This window comes from Cebus imitator, unplaced genomic scaffold (assembly GCF_001604975.1).
Source record: "Cebus imitator isolate Cc_AM_T3 unplaced genomic scaffold, Cebus_imitator-1.0 Scaffold115, whole genome shotgun sequence".
NCBI classification, from domain to species: Eukaryota; Metazoa; Chordata; class Mammalia; order Primates; family Cebidae; genus Cebus; species Cebus imitator.
Window position 1 is genome coordinate 4,775,619 of NW_016107430.1, and position 26,461 is coordinate 4,802,079.

Here is a 26,461-nt window from a genome sequence, read left to right on the forward strand (position 1 = left end):
AGTGCTGAGATTACAGACATGATCCCCCTGCCCGGCCAACACAAGACTTCTGATTCTCTGTTTTCTCGTCTGTGAACTGCATCGAAGGCTAAGTGGCCCATCTCTTTAATAAGAGTTAGAATCAGACACCCTGGCATGAAGAGTCACTGGTCTGAAAGAACGTCAGGGGCATTTGTAAACGTGTAAAAGGCTGAAAAATCCTGAGGGATTATTATTATTGCTGTTATTGTTACTATTCACAGACATACCCAATAGCCATTGTCTGCCTCCTTATCTGTCATGCTTTCTGCACGAGAGTCAGCCCGAGCTTCACTGTGTGTGTATCTTCGGCTTACGTCCTTGCCGCCCCTCCGGAACCCAGTTTCATCCTTGTAGTTTTTTCCGAAGCAGGATTTGCACAAGTGGCGTGTTTTCTTAAGTATTTATTTTGCGGGCCATTTACTCGGCACGGCTATTTTTACAGTGGGTAAGGAGCAAGGCTAAAAATAACTTAGCTCCTAACCAGATCAGTTCTGCATTTGACATTTACGTGGAATTCATTTGCATCTCATTTGTTCGACTTTCTGTTTAACAGGTAGAATGTAAGAAAGCTCAGCCGAAAGAAGTCATGTTCCCACCTGGGACAAGAGGCCGGGCCCGGGGACTGCCTTATACCATGGACGCGTTCATGCTTGGCATGGGGATGCTAGGTGAGTCTGGACAGGACCACAGGTCACCGTGGACTGGGAGGGCTATGGAGGTCTCTACTCTCGGTTGGCTCATCTACCAGTGGGACAAACTGCTTCACCTGTCTAAGCCTCAGTTTCCCCTCCAAGACAGTTGTGATGATTATGCATGTGTGCACGCATGTGTGTATTTATAATCTTGCCCCATGCCTGGCTTATAGGATATGTTATACTATTATCTCTCTTTCCTCAAAAGAAGGAAAAGTTCCCATCTTTCTGCCTCAGCCCTCTTGTCTGAGTGGGAGTTCTTAAGATGTAAGGACTCCTGGCTGGCTTAACTTGTGTGGGCTAAGGCTACATTTTGTAAAACTTGGGAGAGGAGGGAAGTGGTACGGTGGTAAGGGGGGGCGATAATCCTGTCTATTTAAATGATTAACATTTTTCTCTTGGGATATCAAAATTTGCATTTAAATGGATGTTTTAAATAGCCTGTTTTACTCTTTATTTGCAAAAAAAAAAAAAAATGATGAAAGACAAAGTGTGTTTGTTCTGACTAAAAATGATTTCTCCTGGCTTTTAGAGAAATTGAGTTGCATATTATGCCCCTTTCCTTAAAGGTATCTCTGTCCGTCCTGCGTAGATAATTGAAAATCTTACCGCTTAAATGGCATGAAAGATGGAGAAAGCAGTGGAGATGCGTAATGGTGTAGGTTGCAACAATAATTAGAAATTTAAAGGCGAGAGAACGGTATTTTAGTGCAAGTTATTGTGTGTCAGGAAAATACTAATTAAATTGGATAAATGGTAGTTAATGGTAAAATTCCATTCAGGCACATGAGCTGTCTAGTGTTAATGGGTTTTCATTTGGTTTGGCTAAGAGTCCCACTTCTATATTGTTTGATAAGCCCTTTCTGTATTTTCAGATTTGCTGCTGTTTAAATCACTTCTGGCTTAATTTTAAATTTATAAAACTTTTTTGTGGTCTGACAAAGAATTGTATCTCCTTGTCTGAGGAAATAACAAGGGCAGGTAAAGCTATTTTGAGGAACTTTATTAAATAGAAAAAGATGCCAGGAGAATATTAAAAATGGCCATGATGTTAATTCCCAAATGGATTTTTTAGGCTTAACAGAGTTTAAAGTAAAATCCTATTGTAATTTTTAAAAAATTGGCCAGATGTTTCTAAAACTTACCCATGGAAGAAGAAACAAGTGAGAATAAATGAAAAAATGTCTTTAAAAAGATAAATGAGAAAAGACCAACTGTCAGAATGTAACACAAAGCTACATTAACTAAAACAGTATGGTATATGGGAACGTAGAAAAAGGTAAAGCCTAAACTAAATATATCTATATTTAAGAGTGTGATTTTACAAATCAGTGATAATTATTTCCTGGTTGACTGCAAGATAATTACTTAGGTCTTCCTTTAACAAATAATTTTTACTTGGTCTTTATGCTTTGTATCAAAAGAAACTTCAAGTAGGTAGTTATAAGTGGTGAAATCAAACCTGAAAGATGAAGAGTTGAGCTGGTTGCAGTGGTGCCCCAATTTAGCCTATAATCCCAGTGACTCAGGAGACTGAAGCAGGATTGCTTGAGGCCAGGAGTTTATGAGCCAGCCTAGGCCACATAGTGAGATCCCATCTCTACAAAAAATAATAAATATTAGGGTGGGTATGGTGGCTCACACCTGTAATCCCAGCACTTTGGGAGGCTGAGGCAGGTGGATCACCTGAGGTCAGGAGTTCAAGACCAGCCTGGGCAACATGGTGGAAACCCCGTCTCTACTAAAAATACAAAAATTAGCTGGGTTCTGCAGCGCATTCCCGTAATCCCAGCCGCTTGGGAGGCTGAGGCAGGAGAATTGCTTGAACCTGGGAGGCAGAGATTGCGGTGAACCACAATCACAGCACTGCACTGCAGCCTGGGCGACAGAGTGAGACTCCATCTCAAAAAAAATAATATAATAATAATAAGCATTAGTGGGGTGTGGTGGCACACACCTGTGGCCCCAGCTCCTCAGGAGGCTGATGCAGGAGGAAAGCTTGAACCCAGGAACTCTGGGCTATGCAGGTTGGGTATCCCCACTAAATTCGGCATCCGTATGGTGACCTCCTGGGAGTGGCGGAACATCAGGTTGCCTAAGGAGGTGTAAACAGGACCAGGATGGAAATGAAGCACCATAAACTCCATGCTGATGATAGTGGGATCATGCCTGTGAGGACCCACTGCACTACAGCCGGGCCAGCATAGTGAGACCTGTTTCTGAAAAAATATAAGAAAGAGTTGGGGGCCAGGCACAGTGGCTCATGTCTGTAATCCTAGCACTTTGGGAGGCCGAGGCAGGAGGATTGCCCTTGCCCAGGAGTTTGAGTTTTCATTTGGTTTGTCTAAGAGTTCCACTTCTATATTGTTTGATAATCCCTTTCTATGTTTTCATGTTTGCTGCTGTTTAAGTCACTTCAGAGCAACATGGTGAGACCCTGTCGCTTTTAAAAAAAAAAAAAAGCAAAATAAAAATTAAATAAGAAAGAGTTGAGCCTATTATCACCACCGACTGGGTTTTAGAGTGTTGAATTTGAAATGAGCACAAAGGCCCTACGGTATAAAATGGAAGACCTTTAGGATCCAGATCTTCAGGAAATTTCCCACCTTTCTGAGTCTAACTTGGTACCCTTTGCATGCTAGGAAGAGGGAACTGGTCTTCATCTGGGAGAAGCAGAGGTGTGGAGCGGAGATCCTGTCGGTTGACAGAGAGCAAAGTGTGCTCAGCCTCCCAGACTCCGACAAAGGCTCAGGCCCACATCTCCATAATCACACAAGCTTGGGTCCCTGAACAGAAGGGTGCCTAATGTTTTATCCTGAAAACCCAGGTGGGGAGCCAGGCAGGAGGCATGGGTCAAGAGCACCTGCTGCGTGCCCAGCCCGGGACTAGCCTTGGGACAGCGTGCTTCACAAGGAGATGTGGTTCCTGCCCTCAGCAAGCTTGTGGTTTATAGAGAGCCCCATACATAACAGCGAACTGCACAGATGCCTAGTGATCATCATGGAGTCTGGGGGTGGCTGGAGAGCACATTGTGGGGTGTGGAAGCCAGTCTGAGGAATCAGGGAAGTGGCATTTCAGCAGAGATGAGAAGGATGAGTAAGCCAGGGGCCTTCCATTTGGAAGAAACGGGCTTGGAACTCGAGGACCCTACTGTGGGACCTTGAGAGCCAACCGGCCTGGCCACATGTGTGTGGGAAGATGGGGAGAGTCAGGCTGAGAGGCTCCAGGGTTGGCCTTGCCTGCAGCTGGCGGGCAGACCCAGTGGCCCCTTCCTGAGGGCACCTCCTGAGGTGGTAGGAGACAGGACAAGTTCCTGTGCTTGTCTGGACACCATCTGAAAGGCGCCTGCTCACTGGGGGATGGAGCTATGATGCCTGCCAGGAGCTTATTCATCTGCCCAGCTCTTCTGCCATCTACTCACACCTGAAGTTAGGACTTCCCCAAGCCACAGTCAAGAAGGAGCTGTGAGGGAAAGATATTGTTGCAGTTAAGAGCCTATCGTTCTTGAGTTATAACCTCCCCAGCCACACCCTGCTGCTGAAGGCCTTTGCCTTTTGCCTGCTGTAGCTGTGGTTGTGCCTAAGCCTAGGCCCTATCATCCCCCGGTCACAGAGGCACTAGTCCTCTTCTACCCAAGTAGAGAACCCTTTGGATGGAATGGATGGGGTCAGTCCTAGCCAGAGCAGGCCTCCACCAAGGGAGGCTGTGTGGTCCAGAGGCAAGAGCTTGGGACTTTGGAATCAGCAGACCTGGACTCTTCATCCTATCAGCTGTGTGATGTGGGGCAAATGGGTTAGCCTCTCTGTTCTTTATCCCACCCATGGGGTACTAATCTTACTTCATGGGGTTGTTGGAGGATAAATGAAACTGTATCTTCCCTGGCAAATGTGGTATTTAGTCTAATCTGAGATGCCATGGCTAGTAAGATGGATGTTTATGTATTCTCCAGAAAGAAAAAATATGCTGTTAAACTGCATAATGCTTTCATATCACATTGGCTGCAAGATAGATCCCCCTTTCAGAGAAGTTAAAATGTGGAGAAGATGTGTGTCTTCAAATCAACAAGGTCTCGTGGCATGTTCGCAAGCTGGGAGTTGTTATTAACAAGGCACGAGAAAGCCCTACCACTTGGAGTTACCACCGTGACTGAGCACCTAGCTAGACCCACAGATGCCGCCTGTGCTGTGGCAGCTACAGCCTCTTCCTCCTTGTGGACTCCCAGCCCAAGGAGTTTGGATTATTCTTGAATAGCCACCTTCTGACAAAGATCTGTGTGCTGGATTCCAGGCCTCATCAACCCTAGGCCCTCCTGAATTTCCCAGTGACTGTGGTGAGGCCATCCATATGCACTGAGCAGTGTGTCCTAAGAGGTCCCAAAATGTGTCCCCCAGCCAAGAATCAGCTCAGCCAGAGGTCCAGGCAGAAGGGATGAATCAGATACAGTGTCACATGAATGAGCTCCCAGTCTCATACCCTGGGAGCCCGGTTGCCTCCTCAGCCAGCACAGAGCCTCCTTGTGAACCTTCTGTAATGCACGCACCGGGAACTCCCTGGACTGCCCTCCATTCTGCCCCATTGGCGCAGCTTGTTACCCTGGGTCTGTGGACTCTCTAAGCGAGGAGACTGCCATTTGCTGTGCTGTGATGGAAGCCCTTGACTCTGTCATCAAAGACTGTTTCTCTTTCTTCTTGCTTCTTCCCTCTAAAGCGGTAGTGTGGCGTCAGGCAGAGCTGAATCTTTTGATAGGATGGCCTGACGTGACCCCATCACTCACATGGGTCGCCAACTCCACTGAGCTCTATGCCTGCATATTAGTCCTGGAAGCACTGCCATCCTCACCAACAGCAATTTGGCTGATGAACTTGACTCATGCAGAAAAACGTTTTCTTCAAGTTAACTAATCAATGGAATTAAATGAGCTTTCAGTGATTTAAACTTTTATTATTGAAAGAGTGGAAAAATAAATAGCACTTCTAGGGATTTTTTTAGTAGCAAGACTATAAACCATTAAAACATTAAAATTCCTTCATTCAACACATATGTATGTATTCAGTGACTACCTACTAAGTGCCAGGCACTGTTCTAGGTGCTGAAAATGCAGCAGAAAACAAAATCTCTGATTTCAGGGAGCTGACATTGTAGTGAGGAGTCTGAGACAACCAGCACTCTGGTCTATAGGTGACTTGGACACTGTGGAAATAATCTTTAAATATCCTTTACGATTTCCTCCATACTCTGGGTGGTCTCTTCAGAGGGAGGCTGATAAGCATATAGTTGCACAGTTATTCTGTCTTGATCTCTGTTGATATGGCTGCAGACATCCTTTGGGAAAACCTAACACCTGTTTTTGTTTTAGGTTTTATAGCATTTGACAGAATCACAGAATAATCGACTGGATGGGAACTCCTTAAAAGGAATGCAGAAGAGAAGAGGAGGGGTTATCCTTAGTCCAGGTCTCCCACCTTTGAGCCGGACAAAACAGAGTCACCTAAGACCCTTAGAAAAGGTCTTTTGCAGGCCAGCGCAGTGGCTCATGCCTATAATCCCAGCACTTTGGGAGGCTGAGGTGGGCAGATCACCTGAGGTCAGGAGTTCAAGACCAACCTGGCCAACATAGTGAAATCTGATCTCTACTAAAAACACAAAAATTAGCCGGGCATGGTGGCACACACCTGTCGTCCGAGCTACTCAGGAGGCTGAGGCAGGAGAATGTCTTGAACCTAGGAGGCAGAGGTTGCAGTGAGCCAAGATCCTGCCACTACACTCCATCCTGGGTGACAGAGCAAGACTCCGTCTCAAAAACAAACAAAAAAACAGAAAAGGTCTTTTGCAGCCCCTCAGACTGTGGCACTGCCTCACAGCACCAAGAGATGCTCACAGTTATCCAACTCAATGTGATAGAATCTCTTTCATTTTTCTTAATGAAGGTGAACTTAAAAAAAGCAAATACATGGCCGGGCTCGGTGGCCCATGCCTGTAATCCCAGCACTTTGGGAGGCCAAGGCAGGCAGATCACCTGAGGTCAGGAGTTTGAGACCAGCCTGAACAACATGGAGAAATCCCGTCTCTACTAAAAATACAAAGTTAGCCAGGCGTGGTGGTGCATGCCTGTAATCCCAGCTACTTGGGAGGCTGAGGCAGGAGAATCGCTTGAACCCAGGAGGCAGAGGTTGTGGTGTGCCAAGATCGCACCATGGCATTCTAGCCTGGGCAACAAGAGCGAAACTTTGACTCAACAAAAACAAAAAAAGCAAACACATGATGATTGTTGATGTATTTGATTTCTCTGAGCCTTCTCTGCCCTCAACCACATAATTCCACTGCCTTTAACTCTCTTGGTCTCATTGGGCACATGCTGTTTATTTAACATGCTGATAGGTGTGTTAGAGAAATAACGCATTGCTGAGCCCTTAAAGAAAAGCTTCCCCCTGGCAGGCCTAGAAACGGAGAGACGCTGATGATCAGCTAAAGCATGTTAGCCAAAAGCATTCTGAGGAAGAGTTGTACCGAGAAGCCGCTGTGAAATCCTGAATCAGTGTTCCCTTTAAGCCCCTCTGAAATGCAGGCAAAAAATAAATAAAGGATCATTGAGAACAGGGACTAGGAAACTATAATCTGCTGACGTTCACTAACAGATCAAAAGATTGGAGATTGGCTGGAACTTAAAACTACACATCTAGACTCAGTGTCAACTGGGATCTGGCTTTCCCAAAAATACCTGTTGAGGTTATTCTCCAGGAAGTGTTCCTTTGTTTAGCCACTTCCTAGGGGACAGAGGAAACCCAGAATTCAGCTCTTAATTGTCCCTCTTAGAGCAGAGCGGTCTAATAGAACTTCCTGTGAGGGAGGGAAGGTCCTGACTACACTGGCCGCTATGGTAGCCGCTAGCCACCTGTGCCCGGTATCTGCTGAGCGCTTGAGTTGTGGCTTTTGAGACTGAGGAACTGAAGCTTTCATTTTAGATACTTTTAATTACATATAATTTAAATTGGACAGCACAGGTCTGGAGAAACCCCTGCAACTCAGTGTGATCGTGGGGCAAAGCATCTTTGTAGACTTTGGCCTTCACATCCTTGCCTAGGAAGGACTCTTGGCACTTGGTGTTTAGTCTGTTTGCAGACCTCACAGAGCCGATGCGGTGCCCCAGGCAGTGCTCTAAACATCATGCAGCAATGTGTCACGCTCTGGCAGTTCCCTGGATAAACAGCCCTGTCTCTTGTCTCTCACGTCTGGGGCCTGGTGGGAGCCGTTTTGCATGACTCCGAGTAGCTGAACAACAGAGCCCAGGAGAGGATGAGTCATGGACCCATCTAGAAGGGAAACATCTCTAGGGTTGTAGCAGAGATCTAGAACCAGAACCACAGTTTTGAGAACTTTGTCAGCATCCTCGAAATAGGGCCTCGAAATGAGCTCACTGGCAAATCCAAATTCTATTGTTGATTTCTGTATCTTGCTTCTACAATGGAAAGCCGATCCGTAAGAGAGGTGGCCACTCCAGCAGAAGCCTTGGTTTTTTTTTTTTTTTTTTTTTTGACTTTAGTGACAAGAGATAATTACTGTGGGATTGATCAGGCGTCCAGAGTATTGGAGCAAATAAATTGTGCAGTGGCCAGTGTGGGACGGGCCCAGCTGCTAATGGAAGTGGTGGCTGGGTCATCCCGCCGTAATGTGGCTTGATGGAGCGTCTGCACGGGTCTGCTGTAATGTGCTATTGATATGCAGCCAGCCAATTTCCCCCATGTGGCTGGGGCTGTGAGCCATTCGAGCAGAGCTGGGCTGCACAGCAGTAAATGAAGAGGAAAATTGAAGTAATGTTGTATTATAAATTTATGATTTCATCTGCCTGACCTAGAGGATGTTCGGTGATGGGGGGTGGAGATAAGATTTCCCCGCTCTGGCAGATGCTGAATTCTCATCTTTGTGGTTTGGGAGACCGTAGTACTGATGTGTCCAGGGAGAGTGGGGTGAGACCCAAAGCTGGGGTGAACTTGACCATGCTCTTCATCTTTCTTGTTGAAGCCTCGTCGGGGTGCCGGGAAGAGAGCAGATATAATTGCATTGTATTGGTTGCCTCGGTGCAGGGAGGGACTGGCTGTTCTACCACTTCCCACCCTCCCTGAGGGAAGGTGACACATGGGCTTATGCTTTTGCTGTCAGATTAACACTAAAATATTCAAGACCCCGAGCTCTGAGGTTAGAAGCAAAGGAGCCATTTTCATCAGGAAAGCCCCCAGGCAGCCGTGACTTGGCTGTTTGCATATAATCTGTTTATCAATATTGTTGAAATAAGGGTATAAGAAATCTAGTACAAAATCTGATTTGATAGCAGGTGATTAATTGGGAGGAGAATTGATCTCCCCAGCCATGAAATAAATACAAAGGAAGGAGCCAGTATGCATGTGTCTACTTAAGGTATCTGCACCCTGGCCTTTGCCATTCTTCCTCCCTTCTTTCCCTGTCGGGTGCCTGAGCTCAGCATCCCACTGGCTCGGGCACTCAGCTCGCAGGCAGTGCACAGCTGCTGGGTCCTTCTGCCTCGCTTGGGCAGACTTCTGCCCATGAGAGTCACCAAGCGCTGGGAAGTAAGCGCACGAGAAGGACCAGGTGGCAAGATCCTGTGGAGGTAGGGTCAGTTCCATGGGCCAGTGAGTGAGCGGTGACCGCACATTTGGGAAGGCTCTGGCGGAAGCAAGGGAGTGGAGCCACAGCTGGTCTCATTTGAGAATTTGGGCACATCACTATTGCAAGGGACCTGCAAGGCTTTCTACAGGTGACAAGACTTGGGCTCCAGGAGAAAAAGGAAGACTCCTGTCTTTTTTTTTTTTTTTTTTTTTTTTTTTTGAGATGGAGTCTTGCTCTGTCACCAGGCTGGAGTGCGGTGGCGCGATCTCAGCTTACTGCAACCTCTGCCTCCTGGGTTCAAGTGATTCCCCTGCCTCAGCCTTCCAAGTAGCTGGGACTACAGGCGCGTGCCACCACACCCAGCTGATTTTTTGTATTTTAGTAGAGTTGGGGTTTCACCATGGTCAGGATGGTCTCGATCTTCTGACCTCGTGATCCACCCACCTTGGCCTCCCAAAGTGCTGGGATTACAGGTGTGAGCCACGGTGCCCAGCCAGGAAGACTCCTATCTTAAGTCAGGTTGCTGTCACAGAATACCATAGACGAGTGGCTTATGAACAGCAAGCATTTATTTCTTACAGTTTTGGAGGCTGGGAAGTAAAGATCAAGGTGCTGGCTGATTCCATGTGCGGTAAGGGAAGGGCCCACTTCCTCACAGCTGGCGCCTTCTAACTGTGTCCCCACGTGTTGGAAGGGGAGAAGGTCTCTTCGTTAAGGGCATGTTCATGAGGGCTCCACCTCATGACCTCATCACACCCCAAAGGCCCCACCTTCTAAGGTCATCACCTTGTGTGTTAGGATTTCAACATAGGAATTTAGGGGAACACAAACATCAAATCATAACAAGCCCCCAGGGCATGGTCCTGGGCCAGAGGCAGGACTGGAACCCAGGTCTTCTGATTGCAGACCTATGAGTTTCTGCTCTAGGTCTGATGGCAGATCCACAGATACCAGACAGAGGCCACAGCACCAACATCTACCAGGAAGTGAGGGACGGTGGGGCCCAGCTCCAAGACACCAAAGCTCTGAGTAGGCAGCAGGATGACAAGCAAGCTCTGAATCCTGATGCCGAGTGCAGGCAAGGGGAATTTAGTAAGTGACCCTCCTCCGTTGGCCCTCACTTTGCAAGGTCAGAAAGTGGTCAGTGTGATGTGTGAGAAGCCTCTGAGCCGGTGGGTGATGAGACCACAGAGCTGTGAGCAGGGATATTTTTAAAGGGGTTGTGTAGAAGGGCAGAGACATATGTGCAAAGTGTCACTGTCACCGTCCTTGCTGGAGAGCCTGGAGGCTGTCATAAGTCCACCCATCAAAGTAATTGCCAGTGTTTTGATAACAAGCCACAGAAGCAACCCTGGCTGCTGTAAGCAGCAAAGGAGATTATCAGAAGGAGCTTGGGCAGTGCTGGAGAATCAACAGGATGGCTGGAGAACAGGACTCAGAAAACAGACAGGAACTGGGGGAGCTGGGCGGTCAGAGCCCTAGCCCTAGCCAAGGGGACAACCCAGGAATGGCCTGGCCAAGGGGCCACTGTTGCCAACACTGGATGCTGGGTTCTGCTGCTGACACCAGAATGAATTCTGAACTAGTCACTCCTCCTCTGCCTTTCCTGCACCAGAGGCAGATCCCAAGGAGGGCTGCCACCCAGCCCGCAACCCCAGGAAGAGGAGGAGGGAGGCCTTATCAGCTTCTGTGATGGAGGGGAGCCCCTCTGCAAGACTCACACACAGGGAGAGGCTCAGGGGCTGGGCAGCCAAAAAAATGACCCCAGACATTGACCTCTAAGGTCAAAGCAAAAGTCATACTCTTGGTGGTGGTTGGGTGGCCGTTGTGGCATCTTAAGAGCTTGAATGTGCTGAGGTTACAAATATACTGAGTGGAAGGAGGCGGAGTGAGCCTGGCCCATGTGGCCTTCATTGTAGCCAGAATCAGGCAGGGACGTGAAGAATGAAGTGGGCTGAGCAGCCACAATGACCTCCTGAGAGCTGAATGACAGCCCACGTCACTGGGGGTTAGTGACAGATCTGAGATGGTCACACCAGCACCTGGACTTGCCAGCTGAGTTTCCTGTGTGCCCAGTGGCCAACCCAGTGGTAGTTTCCACAAGCATCTTCCAGTGAACTGCTCACCTGCTAGGTTATCTGCTGAGACGGGGGTCTGAAAACAATACATCTGCCGTGAAATGCCCATCCAGTCCCGCCACACGGGGCTCCTGACGCCAGTCACAGTTTGTGGTATGCACACCCAGCCCCTAACCATTCTCCAGAGATCCTGGCATCTCCCATGCAATGTGGGCCATAGCTCACCAGGCCCAGCATTTTCCAGAGACCCAGCGTGAGCCCTGAGTTTGGCCACTAAACTGTGACTCCTGAGATCCCATGATCTGTCTGGTACTGGCCCTGTTGTCCACTGCCTCAGGAGGAGGCATCACAAGGACTTTAATCTCCTACTGTCAATAGCATTAAGGTAAAGTACATGCAGGGTAAGCTCTCCAAATGTCAGAGCCCGGCGCGAGCCCTGTGTTTGGTGCCGATGCGTGGCATTTACTCTGAAGGTTCAGGAAAGTACACAGGCTTTGCAGGGTCTGGCCGCCCAAATGCGGGTTAATTAGCAACAGCTGACAGCGGCACCCCTGGCCACAGGAGAGAGGTGACCCAGGCCCTGATAAAAGTCCTCATGGGAGACAAATTATTTTGTGAAGGAAAATAACTCAGGCTCCTCCTCAGTGCCACCTTCCATGAGATTTTACCCCAGACCTGAGGCGGCCGTGCTAACAGGACTCTGATCTTTCTCTTTGTGTTCAAGGGTACCCCAACTTCGTGGCAACCTATGGCCGCGGCTACCCCGGATTTGCTCCTAGCTATGGCTATCAGTTCCCAGGTAAGTGGCTCGCTCTGCCAGGGCTTTGGAAGCGTAAGAGGTGGGCTGCATTTGGCGGGAGGTGAGAGAACCCCTAAAGAGAATGCATTTCATACGTGCATTCATTTGAAAATGACTTATCTGTGATGAATTTCAAATCCACTGAAGTTCAAGGCCAGGATTCAGCTCAGAGTTTCTGATTAACGCAAGTATAATATTTCACTGGTGCTGGGTGTCTCAGAGTGGCAGCTTTTAAAAGAAAAGCAGGTGAACTGAGGCAGGAGCCCCGTCTGCCCACCTCCTTTTTCTGAAGCCTCTTCCGGCTTTTTTCTCACTGGGGACCGAACCCTAGGCACAGGGCTTTCTTTCACCCTCTACCCCCCTTGCCTGCCTCCCTGCTCCCCGTGTCCACCTGCACGATGTCTGATGTCTCCTCGCCCTTCTTTCCTTTCCTCCATTCCTCCTCCAGCCTGGTCCCGACCGCTGTGGCTTCGGTGTCCTTCTGGGGTGTGTTGATATTGTGCTGCTGGGGGTTGGGGCTGCCGTCCATCCTGGGCGGGCTGTTTAGATTCTCCTTTCCCTCTGCATGGATATCACGACTCAAGGCAGAGCCCACGGTGATGCCCACCACACGCTGGGGCTGCTCCAGCTCCAGATAGCTGCCAGGCCTGGGATCCCACCTGGGAGAAACAGTAACGGGACGCACGGTCTTGTAGGGATGGGGGAGGGACAATGAAGGAAGCAATGTTTCACAGGGCGTGCTTTTCCCCAGCCTTTCTCAAACCTAGAATACAGAGAAAAATAGATTGGGGTGTTTGGGGGTGTCCATGTGCAAAGGACAGGCGGGGTTCCAGAGGAGGTGTTAGGGACAGTCTTGTCCTCTGTGGGTTCTCCGCTGAGAGAGAGGCAGTTGGCTCATGGGGAGCTGGGCTGCAGGCAGAGTTTCACCCCTGTTTGGTTGTCATGCCTGGACCTGGAGGCCTGGGAGTGTCAGGTCTGTGATGAATTAAGAAGCAAAGGAAGCGAAGACGTGTCGCTGGAGGATGGCACTCCGATGCCAACAGGCGGGCAGAATGAGGGCTTGGCCTGGTCTTTGCCTCAGACCAAGCATCTGGGCAGGAAAGGTTGGGGGGAGGTCAGGAGGCATTTGGGTGCACTTAGAGCCATGTCCTATGGCAGACAGATCCCTCAACCAGTGGTGGAAGCCCCAAGCTCTTGTCCTGGCTCTGACAGCAACCAGCCAAGTGGCCACGGGCAGGTCACTCAACTTCTCGGGCCTTACTTCTCTCTTCTGGAAAAGGGGGTCTGGGAGGGATGGTCTTTGGGGTCTGTACCCTTCTCCGATTGTGTGGGTCAGAGGGTGCGGGGAAGACGGGCCCAGTAGCAGAAGTTCTAGATGGAGGAGTTTGAGTGCAGGGTCTCCCCGACCAGTGTCCCCCAGGGCTGGGGCAGTTCCCCATCTGGGAGAGGGCTCAGCCTTGGCCTGCACTAAGGGAGCCATCCCCAAGTATGCCCCCAGCAGCAGGCTGCTTCAGGATGCCCACAGGTTCCTGGACCCAAAGGAAGGAAGGGCACATGCACCAGAAGGACCGCCGCCGGAAAGGCCAGCGCACCAGCCACTGTCATTAGACTTTCCTGTTTCCAGGTTGGAGACTCCCCCACCCCCAGGCACAGGCACAGAGAGGTAGAAACTCCTTCTGAAGGGGTCACACTATGCAAGGGGCAGGACCTGCATTTGGACCAGGCAGTCTGGGCCTTAACTGCCACCCTCCCCCATCTCCCTAGTGTCCATTTGTCTGGTACGATAATACTAGTCACTTGTAGCTACTAAAACTTACATTTAAATTAAAGTTGGCTGGGCATGGTGGCTCATGCCTATAATCCCAGCACTTTGGGAGGCTGAGGCAGGAGGATCACTTGAGGTCAGGAGTTTGAGACATGCCTGGCCAACATGGTGAAACCTGTCTCCACTAAAAATACAAAAATGAGCCAGGCGTGGTGGCGGGTGTCTGTCATCCCAGCTACTCAGGAGGCTGAGGCAAGAGAATCACTTGAACGCAGGAGGCAGAGGTTGCAGTGAGCCGAGATCGCACCACTGTACTCCAGCCTGGTTGACAGAGTGAGACTCCATCCCCCCACAGAAAAACAACAAGTAAAAAGAAAATTTCAGTTCCTTTAGAAACACTGGCCACATTGCAATGATTCAGTAGCCATGTGTGGCAAGTGGCTGTTGCCAGCACAGAATGTAGCATGTTTCCACCACCGCAGAAAGTTCTTATGGACTGGTGGTGTTAGAACACATAAAGGAAGAGGAGCGTTGTTGGGGGGGCGTGCATGGTCCACACACTTACACACATGTGCACCACTCCTCTCCAGAGAGACCGTGGGGTCAGCGCCCCTGTGCTTCATTCTCTGCCTGTCCTACTCAGCCCAGAAGCTGGTGGCAGGTTCTAGGGGAGCTTTTCCTCTTACTTCCTCCCCTGGCTTCCTCTCCAGGGGTTGACAGGCACGAAGGTCCGTGTCTCTCGTCTGTGTGAGTGCAGCACTGATGTGTGCACTCAGCCCGCACAACATGCCTCCCTCCAGAATCGGGCTGCCCCCTAGTGCGATGCTGGTCCCAGGAGGATAGAGTTCAGGGATCTTAACATGGAATAATTGGAGGAGGGCATCAGTGTGGACCCCATGCTAAGGCCCCTGTCTCATCAGACGGCCTGCCCAGGGCCCCATGAGCTGGCTCAGGAAACCTGCTAGAGCTCTGCCTCCGTCGCCTGCACCCCTGAGCCTGCTGCAGCAGACAAACATGCAGCACTGACCAAAATGAGGCTGGGCAGAGGGAGATAGGGTCCCCTGGGTGCCCAGCCCTTCACCAAAGCCAAGGCTTTAGGAACCGGGGTGGGCGGGGGGAGGTTGGGCTGGAGGAAGGAGGATAGAGTGGGGTTGGAGTGTTTACACCCAGGGCCCATCTGTTCGTCCTGGCCACAGCCCCTGCAGCTTAATACAATCAGCTCAGTGTGAATGGGACAGAAATGGGGCATTGCAGTATACAGACGGCAGCTTCCTGACCTTGGGAGTTAGCTGCTCTGTTCTCTCTCAGCCACCAAACTTCCATTTCCCCATCCTTCCCACCTTTCCACTCACCATGGGAACCTCTTGATTCTCCTAACTGATGGCTAGCAAGGGGCCACCAGTGGCCACAAGAGTAAGGCTGCCTGCTCTCAGGGATGGCAAGAGTAGAGTGGCCATGAACGGGGAAGGGTGGCCCCGTGACTGGGGCTCGCCGCCCGCCCCACTCATCTGAGGAGCCAGGCTGGGGTCGGGGTCTATTCCCCTTCTGACCCCCTCTCAAACGGGCTGCTCCTTGTGGGGTGCTGGGTCTGTGCTTTTCCCAGATGCCTCCCCAGGCAGCCACATGCTTCCAGACATAGAGCCTAGGTAGGTCCGTGTATCGTTTCCAGTCAAGAAAGCAGGGAGTAGCCCAGCCTTCCTAGAACCAAACTTGATGCGTGCGGAGTTGCGGCCTCAGGGCCAGGGCCTCTGGGTCAGGGAAGCTTTGGGATGCTCTGACTTCCATCTGTCACCTCATGCCAATAAGGAAGGTTTCTCGGAGGATCTGGCCGAGGCGGCTGGGGTACAGAAGGTGGACCCAGAGATGGGGCAGCCCAGCCCTCTGCCCTCTCCTTGTCTCCATCTGGTAGATTCTGGGGACCCCTGCCATGCCCCAGGCATCCTGTGACTTCGTGACATCTCACAGCAGTCATGTCACCTCCCAACTGTCCTGACGTTTTCTCTTTGTGGTCTTTCTTTCCAGTGTCCTCACTGTGTGCCTACTTTACCCACTTCCCACCTCCGCCCCCCCCCCCTTATGCTGTGTGTGGATCCCAAACCTCTCCCACCTCTTTCTGAGTCCCCCTAGCAGGGCCATGCGAGACAGCTCACTGGGAGAAATAAAAGCACGCCCAGGTCCCAGAGAGCTCTGAAACCCTTCATCCTGGCTGTTCTCACTCATGAACCGGGTAGCCTTGGTTCCCTTTCAGGAAGATGCAATCTGATCCCTTTAAGAAAGGGTCCCCCTTTCCATCTGGGTTCACCCCTTCTTACGAACATCCATGTCACCTGGTTGGGGGCACAGATATCGCTCTTAGTGGAGCCTCATTCTCTTCATGTGACGTGGGGCTGTGGGTACCTTCCTGGGCCACACAGCTGGTAGCAAGTGGCACCTGGCTATGCCTGCCTTCAGAATTCTGTGACAATAAATGTTGTGTTCCTAGAGAGGGCATAGTTTTTAGAGTGGGGAGTAGTCCTTTTCTAGAAATGCTGGGTGGTGACCAGCCACTCTGGGAAAGCTCCTTCTTCCCACGTCCAGGCGTCCACCCCAGTTGGGAACTCGGATCAGGATCCGGTCTTGAATTATTACGGTTGTGATCAGGGATCTCCCCCGCTTCCTCTCTTTTTCCCCCCTCCGGACTTCAACTTCTCATTTCAGTTTAATCTGTTAATTTCTGTTCTTATTTCACTTTGCAGACTATTTGCCGATTTCACAAGACATAATTTTTATCAACTAGCTCTTAAGAGAGGCATAGCAAAGTGGGGTTTGCTACCATTTCTAGAGGGAGAGGACACAGTCCTGGCCTGGGCTGCCCCAACTCCTGTCAGTACCCACTGAAAGTCTGTCCTAGCTGCCTGTTTGAATGAATGTTCTTTTTCTGATTTTTAATTCTTAGAAAAGACTCGTGTCCTCATTGCTTCACTCGATTTTTTTTTTTAACTTATTCTCCAGTCCCCTCCCACTTTGCTTCTTGTATGCATTATGACCGACTTCACTTCCTCAGAATGTAACAGGGCCAGAGGGAAACTTCTCACAAACTTCGTAAAGCCTCCTCAGGGGCGTCTAGGAAGAAGACATCAAAATTTTTTAAAGCTTGTTGGGGATATTTCATGGGGTGAGCTTTGACTTGCTGGTGGCCCAGATGGGTTGCAGATACGGGACTTGGAGCACCTGTGTCTTATGATGGACAGCAATAAAGGTGAACACACAGAGAGACAGACTATTCTCTAAGAAGGTGAAAAACGTAAGCTGGAAGAGGAGCTATATAAACACTATCTGACTATCTTTGTCTTTTGGGGCCACTGGCTGTTGCCATAATCCTAAGCCCGTCTGTCTTTGAGAAGGGACAGTGGAGTCACCCAGATGCCACCACATGGCAGGCACTGTGGGCACCAATCCATAGTGGGTTCCGCCTTCCCCAGCTCACCTCCCTGCCCGCGCTGGCCTGGCTTTGCCCGCTGGCACCATTGGGGTAGGAGGGGGCCCATCCTGAGCAGGCCTCACTCATCTGAGGGCTGGCACTCCCACCCATCACCCTTAGAAGGATCTTTCCCCATGGCCTGACTGCCTCTGCTTCCCTGTCTGAAATATACCCACTCTCTTGGATTAATGATGTATACTGCTCAGTTGGACCCTCAAGAGTCACCGCTTTGTCTGTGCTGGTAGTTTGTGAGAAGTGGCCTGCGTGCTTCCATCTGATGCATTTGCTGTGAGTGAATCCATACATTTGAATGTCATTGTCCTTGAGACCCAACATGTGCAGTTTGGCTCATCCCATTAAAGATCCTTGATGTAATAATTGGTTAGTTTCCCGTTATTTTGCTGCAGTCTTTTCCATGAGTATTATTTTTTTTCAAAGAACAAAATCTGCAAGGCTTCCCCCCGCCCCCACCCCCCATGTTTTGTTTTGCTGTGAATTGCTTTGCTTTGGTGAACTTGTCCTAGTATGCTTGCCTCACAAACGTTTTAGCCATTGTGAATTTTCTTGATCTCTGTATTCATCTGTGCTTCTCCCTGATGACGTTTTATTTTTCCCCCCTGTAAGCAACCAAGGTAGAAAAATAAATTGTTTACCACGGACATGCTGTGTGCTGCTGTCTCTTAGCCTGACAGTGTCCTGTTCTCGCTCCGGGGGAGGTGAATGCACTGAATAACCAGCGCCAATGATAGCCTAGTGCAGTTTCTAAAAGCATGCGCCCCCACCCCCGCCCCGGCTGCCACCTGTTCCCAGCCCTCCCTGCTTCCTGGCATCCCCTGTACTTGCTTGAGGTGGTCTGTCCTTGAGCAGAGTGGCGGAGCATCTGCATGCACCAGCTGCACGGTATTGCCCCGATGCTCCCTCCCCCACCCTGGCTCCCCTCTCATGTGAAAATGCCACACACATCTGGAGCTCCTCACATCTGTATGCCAGGTGAGTGCACACGCATGTGCTCGCACCCATGCACACGGACCTGTGTGTGGCTGTGCACGTGGCTTGCTTTCCTGACTTCCCAGAGCACTGAGGTGGAGGAGGTTCTGGTGTCCAGTGGGAATGTTCTTGGATATGAAGCCAGAGGACCTCGTTTCCAGGTCCCACTTGGCCACTTAGTAGCCATGTGCGTTTGAGCAAGTCATGCACTCTCCAAGCCCTGGAGAAAATGAAAGTGCCTAGTTAGTTGAGTTGTTAGAATTAAAGGATAACATGTGCATGAATGTGCCTTGTAAATTGGTAAATACTATAAAATTGGAAGTTTTAGAAATAGTGGGCATTGATGTTCTTATGAAGTCAGCTCTCCAGAGTGGTTTTTGCTTCTTTATCCCCCATGATGGATCCGTTATCAGTGAAAGGAATGATACAGGATTCCTACGTGAAGCCAGAGAGTTGCTAGGACTTCCTGCCCACCGTCACACCCCTATTCTTTCTTTCCCTCCTTCCCCATTTTGCTGATTATCAGGTACTAAAATATGTACCAGACATCTGGATGTGAATAAGACTGACTCCTTCAGATGCTCATGGGCTAGCCAAGGGAGAGAAAAGCAGCGATAAGACCAGTTGAACATCATGAGACAGGCACTTCGCTAGAGAGAGGGATGCTCTGATCCGGCGCAGTGGCTCACGCCTGCAATCCCAACACTTTGGGGAGGACAAGGCGGATAGATTGTCTGAGGTCAGGAGTTCAAGACCAGCCTGGCTAACATGGTGAAACCCCATCTCTACTAAAAATACAAAAAATAGCTATGCATGGTGGTGCATGCCTGTAGTACCAGGTACTCAGGAGGCTGAGGCAGGAGAATCGCTTGAACCCGGGAGGCGGTGGTTGCAGTGAGCTGAGATTGTACTACTGCACTCCAGCCTGGCCAGCAGAGCAAGACTATGTCTCAAAGAAAGAAAAGAGAGAGGGAAACTCTGTATGCTGTGACAGGGAAAGGTGGGCTGCTTGCCCAGAGTGCCCTCTAGAGAAGGTGACACCAGAACTGGGTCTCAAAAAGCCAAATAGAATTAGCCAGGTAAAGAATGAAAGGAAGTATATCCCAGACAGAGAAATGACATGCTTAGACATTGAATCAGGTAGTTTTGAGCAAGAAGAGAAACACAAAAGTAATAAAACATAAAATAATAATGCACTAAACAAAATAAGAATTCATTTATCTCGCATGTAAAAGACGTCTGGCTGCGGCTCCATAATATTTATTGTCTGGGTTTCTTCTCAAATCTCATTCTATTCTCTTCAGCATGAGACTCCACCTTATAGTCTAAGAAGGCTGCTCAAACTCCAGCCATCACATATTCATCCCAGAAGAATACACCTCTTCCCTTTAATAATGCTTCTTAGAAGTCATGCAGGACACTGTGATCCCATTGGTCAGAACTCGGTCACATGACCAGTTTCAGTTGGCTGGAAACCTCAGCAGTGTCTTTTTTTCAGGTAGCCATGTGCTCAGCTAGAAATACGCAATTTTGGCACTAACAAAGAGTGGAACAGCTACTAGTGGACGCTTAGCAATTTCTGCTGCACACCTGACAGAGGAAGCACTGCAGGTCCCAGGGATTGTGCATAGTTCAGTGCCCGGGGAGCTTGCAGAAGCAGTTTGGGTGGGAGGAGCACTACAGGGCCGGAGCCATGGTGGGTGTCGTGAGTGATGTGGTCGAACTTCCATAGTTGAGTCAGAGGAGTTTGATGAGGTGAGGGGCCATGAGGGTGAGCCTGGAGGACTGTCCCTTCTCTCTACACCCCACCTCCTCTCCTCTCCACCTCCCCCTCGCTTGGCTCCATCCCTCTCTCCCTGCCTGGGGCTGGCTGGTGGTTCTTCGGACCTTGCAGTTCTACTGGGGACAGTGGAGTTAACATGGCCCTAACCGCCAAAAGGTCTCTGAACCAACATTTTGGCAACCAATAGTAGCCCCAGCTACAGAGCACTCGTGGTGGCCAGGAGCCGAGCTGACATCTCATGGCTCGGTGCTTAAGCCTCCCTCCCAGGATACCGCATGCAAACTGCAGGGGCCGCGCGGGTCCCCAGGCAGGGAGAACCTTCCCCAGCCTGCTGAGCTTGGACTCTGGTTCTAGAAGGGCCAGTGTGTGCTCCCACCTCTTCAGCAATGGAAAACAGGTTTGCTCTTGGGTGCTGATGCTGACTGATGAGTACTGGCTTCAGAATGATGTTGAGACCAACTCCTAGCTCAGCAGAAAGGACGGCTGTGATTAGCATTGTGGCCAGTTGCTGCCCCAGGACTCCTGGCCTGTCTGCCATGTAGCTTACCTTCTCTATTCCTGTCCACTGATGGTTCCTCAGTGCCAGGTGATTTGCAGTCACTCTAAAAGAGTGGGGAATTGGGAGGGTTGGTGTCCGAGGAGAGGGATATCCCAGCTCAGGCATATCCTGTTCCTCTGGGGGCAGTGCTGTAGCCCATTGTCGGTAGGTCTGCTTGCAAGATAAGCTTTAGTCAAGTCCTCTGGTCTTTGAGCCAAGGCAGAGGCTTAGTGGTCTGTCTTAGCCTGAGGACTAGAGCTTGGATGTGGAAACAGTGAAGAGAGCCCAGGTTCTCAGGAGATGGAGGAGTTGGTGTACACAGGGTGACTGAGAGAAGCCTTGGCCATAGGCAAGGGGCTGCGTCGTGAACCTGCTTCACCCACCTGCCAGATCTGTCTGATCATTGACATTCTGCAAAACATTCAAAAACACTGCAGCCGCCATGCTCAACGCGTAGGATCCTGCCTGGGAGTGGTAACCTAGGCCACTGGGGGAGGCAACTTCAGCGCCCTTCCATCCACCCCGTCCTCCAGCCCACCCAAGTGGCAGAGACCTCTGTGGTCAGTCCCCACTCAGGAGGGGCGAGACCCAGGCGTGCGCTCAGGGAGCTGCTTCCTGCCTCGGCATCTCCTGTGTCCTGCTCTCTCTGGCCTAGTTTAGGGAGAGCACAGAGCCCCCTCCCCAGACTCTGCAGCCTTATCCTGGGCTGCCTGGATCCCCCTCATTTGCATGTAAATGGAAACTCCCTCTTTCCTCTTGCTTCAGTTTTTAAGGGGCTCTTTCTTCATCTCCTGCCCCCGCCCCAGAAATGTCCTCGCTGGGACCCCTGACAGATCCTCAGGCTCTGCCTGGTGCAGTGCTTCTGGTTGGCTTCCGGAATGGAGCCCAACCCGTGAGCCATGGCTGTTTTCTTGCTAGTAGGGAAACAGATCTTGAAATACCAAGACAGACCAGTCAGCTTCCCAGGTAGGCTGCCATAAGTATGGACTCGCGCGTCCAGCGGCCCCAGCTAGATGCTGTAGCACTGTAAACAGAAATGTTCCCTGCCAAGGAAAGCCCTCCCGACACAGCAGCCCCCACACATCTGTCTCATCACCAGCCCTCTAATCTGAACATCCCTTCAGCCCTGGAGCCTCGTCTCTAGGGATTACCCCTTCCCAGATTAGATCCACAGCCAGATTTCAAATCACAAGCCAGCTCTCTCGTGGCCGGCCCACTCCTGTGCCACCTGGCCCTGTGTATACTTGGGGCTTATCCTCTCATTTGAATATTAAAGGCAAGCTTAGTCAGGAAAGCATGTCTGCTGCTTTAAAAGAAGACAGAGAAGTAGAATTCAGTGGCACACCCCAAACCCAGACCAGCACGGCGTGAGGCTCGTCAGGGGCTGTGGACATGTTGCCACATTCCTCCCTCGGCGTGGAAAATCAGGAGTTGACTCTATTCCCAGATGAAAGCAGAGCACGGAGCCTAATAGGCACTTAATAAATGTTCGCAGAAATGAATTGGAGCAATCTGAACTGACGGGAATTGCGGGTTTCGCTTTCGATCAGCTTTCTGTGCCTCTTGAAGCTCCTCTGCATAAATAAAGGGAAATGTGACTAAGTGAGCGCTCAGCTCCCCATGGCAAAGCCCAGAGCCCTGTGTCCTCAGGCGGGAAGTCAGGAGACTGAGCTCTTGCCCTTAGCTCACTAGGAAAATAAGGCCATATCTGGGCCTCAGTTTCCCCATCTGTCAAATGGGGCTATTAATCCTTCCTCACATCGTCACAGGTTGATGGAGGGTTGGTGGGACCAGGAATGATCTAGTGCTTCAGAAAGGGTTAGTGTCATGACCAAGGAAGGCAGCCCGGCCCAGGGAGCAGAGGGCCCTGCCAGATATGGCAGGATGGCAGCAGCTGCAGTGAGGGAGGCTGCAGGTGACCCCACACCTCGTCCTCTGTGGACTGAGTTCCTGCACCCACCAGATCTCATTTTCCTCCACCCCCACCTGCTTAGGTCCCTGTGCCACCAGCCTTACAAAGTCCCCATTAAGTCTGCTAGCAGGAACTTAATCACCTTTCTTCAAGCCCTTCAGTTTTCATTTCCATCAGCAGAAACAAGCGAAAGGCTGCAACTTAAAAAACAACGCAACAGAAAACCGTAAATTACTCAGCGTGTGGAATTCTAGCAAAGGGCAGTGCCAGGCCTGAGGTCTGGGCAGCTCATGCCTCCTGACAGCCGGGGACAAAGCAGAAGGCAAAGGTGTGCCCCCCGCCCCCTCGTCTCCAGACTGAAAAGAATCCTGCACAGAGACTTTTGTGCAGAGCCCAGGTCAGCTTGGGTCCCCTGCCCCTGAGAGACCCTGGCCAACCGGGTCACTGCCCCTGCTCTCTGTCTCTTCAGCTGGGGCAAAAGCACATTCTCTGCAGAGTGCTGGAGACAGTCATCAGCACCCGACCCGAGCCAGGCTCTGTCTCAACAGAATATTTAAAAAATTAGCCAGGCATGGGGGCACACACCTGTAGTCTCAGCTACGGGGGAGGCTGAGGTGGGAGGATCACTTGAGCCCAGGAGTTCAGGGTTATAGTAAGCTATGATTGTGCCACTGCATTCCAGCCTGGGTGACAGAATGAGACCCTGACTCAAAAAAAGGAAACATAAAAATTATACTTCAGTTCTGAGGCCTGGGAAGTCTAAGATGAAGGTACTGGCAGACTGGGCATCTGGCGAGGGCCACTTCCTGGTTCGTAGACTGCCATTTTCTTGCTCTGTCCTCACGTGGTCAAAGGGGTGGCCAGCTTTCTGGGGTCTCTTTCATAAGGGTGCTAATCCCAATCAGGAGGACTCTGCCCTCATGGCCTAATCACTCCTGAAGGCCCCACCTCCTCATATCACGTGGAGGGTGAGGATGTCAACATAGAAATTTTGGCAGGGACATAAACATTCGGACCGTAGTGGGCAACATCTGAGCCGAGTTTTGAAGCACACATAGAAGTCTGCCAGGCAGATGATGAGGAGAGGGTATTCCACCTCGAGGGCCAGCAGGAGGCCCAGACACAGTAGGTATCTTCCCTCCCTCGCATTCCTGCCTCCATGGATTCCCCGTCTGGGCAGAGGCTGCCCTGGTCCTTGGGCTGAGACATCTGGACAACAGATTTGGGCACTGGGAAGCCAGTGCCACTCTTCCCAGACCCAGGGAATCCTGGACACAAGCTCTGTGAGCCAGGGATGCTGACCCCACCTTTGCCATAGGAGGCTGTTCCCCTGCTTTGTGCAAACAGCTGTGCAGCCCCAGAGGGCTCTGGATGCTGGCTGGCCAGGGCTGGCTGTCTTTGAGGTGGGAGAGGGAGAGGTGAGTGTAGCATCCTCTTCCTCCCCCGGAGGCCCTGCTGCCCCATGCTGAGTCTGAGCAGGTGCTTGGCTGGCCCCAGGGCATGCCTGGTTTTGCAGGGAAAGGTGTGAGGCCAGCACTACAGTTCCCTTAGTGGTACCTGCTTAGGGCTTCTTCAGGCTTTCTCTTGACCTCTAGTACCAGCTTTGAAGGTGCTGGGATTCAGGTAAGGCCAGGAGCACCTCTCCACATCCCCCTGTCTATCATGCCTCCTCCACCCATCCATCTCGCCATCCTTCCTTTGGGTGTTTAGCATGTAGTCACCAAACACTATGTCACAGGCCCTGACCTCGATGCAGGGGACACAGTGGTGAATGACAGGTGGGCCTCTACCTGTTGTTGGGGACAGAGCAGCCAACAGGATTCCACTCTGGTGGAAGGACCCAGGAAGGGTCCTCTGGTCCAGCCCCTCCTAGAAAAGGTGGGGGAGCTGGACAAGACCCTGTTGCGAGGGCAGCACATCAAGGCAGGAGGGCAGTGGGAGCCATCAGTCCAGCTGACCAGCACAAGCACTGGGGTGCCAGGCTCCACATTCATGCCCGTGGTGATCACCTCACAAGTGACACTGGCCACCCCAGCTGGTCCTACTGGTCCCCTGCAAGCCCTTGCCTCCTGCTGTCAGATTAACCCACCAGAGTTAAGCTTACACTTCAGATAAGACATACCCCATCACTCACAAGCGAATTATCAGTGTTATCTATTAAAGCTCTTTGGATGTGAAATGCCATGTAAATTAATAGGATTTTAGAATAGGAAGGCACCAAAGGGATTTCTCAGCGCCGCTACAGTTATTACCTTGGGCCATAATAATAAAAATAGAAATAAATGTTATTATTCCACTTACCAAGCAACAGATTACCGTGCTGAGCGCCCAGTGCCACCGTCTCGCTGAGTCACTGGTCTTCACTGCAGCCCTGCAAGGAGGCGTCGTTAACGGGTTTTACAGAGCAGGAGAAGGAGGTGGAGAGGGAGGTTCAGTAACTTGTCTTGGGTCTGACAGCTAGGAAGTGTGGGAGACGGGATTTTAACCACCGTGTGTACTGTTTGCTTTCACCTCTCTGGACCTAGACTTCTTCATCTGTTAAATGGGATAGTAATGTCTTCCTTGTGGTGTTGTAGCAAGGACTCGTTGAGATATGCAGGGATGCTCTGTGGCTGTGAAAAGTGCTCAGATGGCGGCCGCTGTTGTGTGATCATTAGTGTAATGCCTGTTTGCTCATCATCAAAGCCAAGCTCTTCCATTTTACAGGTGAGGAAAGTAAGGAACAGAGAAGGCTGTCCTCCCATCCACGCTTTCAACGAGGGCTGGAGTGTAGCGGTATAAACTACCAGCTGTGGACATTTTTAAATATTGCTGTACTAGTTGGTAAATGGCTGCTACCCTGAGCCAAAGTGCCTCCCACCATGCTGGGCTCTCCCCTAAGACTCCCTGACTGCTCCACAGTCTACCAGTAAAAGGTTTAGTGCCCAGTGGCCGGGCACAGTGGCTCATGCCTGTAATCCCAGCACTTTGGGAGGCCGAAGGGGGCAGATCATGAGGTCAGGAGTTCAAGACCAGCCTGGCCATTGTGGTAAAACCCCATCCCTACTAAAAATACAAAAATTAGCCAGGTGTGGTGGCACGTGGCTGTAGTCCCAGCTAATCGGGAGCTGAGGCAGGAGAATCACTTGAACCCAGGAGGCGGTGGTTGCGGTGAGCTGAGGTCGCACCACTGCACTCCAGCCTGGGCAACAGAGTTAGACTCTCTCTCAAAAAAAAAAAAAGGTTTAGTGCCCAGCATGACTGTGTCTGCCCTTGAACATCTGAAACATCGTCACTCAGGAGACAAAAGTAGTGGAGCGTCTAGGGGAGGGAACTTAAGATCACGGATGTTCATCTCACTAAGCTAGTGATCGGGCCAAAGTAGGAAATCTGGAGTTTTTCAGCAAAAAAAGAGCACCCAAGAATTGAGTGTTTGGTGTCCTGTCAGCAGAGGTGTTGTGGGGGGGGGGGGCATTGGACTGGGGTCTAGGATCCTGCTGGGGCAAATTCATGGAAAAAGCCCATGTGTCCGGGCGCGGTGGCTCATGCCTGTAATCCCAGCACTTTGGGAGGCCGAGGCGGGCAAATCACGAGGTCAGGAGTTCGAGACCAGTCTGGCCAATATGGTGAAACCCCATCCCTACTAAAAATAATGGATAGTGGCGGGCGCCTGTAATCCCAGCTACTCAGGAGGCCGAGGCAGGAGACTTGCCTGAACCTGGGAGGCAGAGGTTACAGTGAGCTGAAGATCATGCCACTGCACTCCAACCTGGGCGACAGAGTGAGACTCCAACTCAAAAAAAAAGAAAAAGCCCATGTGGCATG

General features: G+C 50.7%; 1 protein-coding gene across 9 annotated transcripts in view; it reads left to right on the forward strand.

The window, feature by feature from the left end:
- MSI2 (musashi RNA binding protein 2) overlaps positions 1-26,461 on the forward strand; it is a 433,947-nt gene that overhangs the window by 363,696 nt on the left and 43,790 nt on the right. For 8 of the 9 annotated variants that reach the window (XR_005201910.1, XR_005201911.1, XM_017538839.2 and 5 more), the window contains exons 9-10: positions 575-689; positions 12,138-12,212. Coding sequence is in view for 7 of the 9 variants with exons in the window: in XM_017538839.2 (XP_017394328.1) it covers positions 575-689; positions 12,138-12,212 (190 nt within the window). In the remaining 2 variants the exon portion in view is untranslated. Of the gene's footprint in view, positions 1-574; positions 690-12,137; positions 12,213-16,712; positions 18,097-26,461 lie in introns of those variants that run through there. The other variant, XM_017538841.2, reaches the window with a different exon arrangement.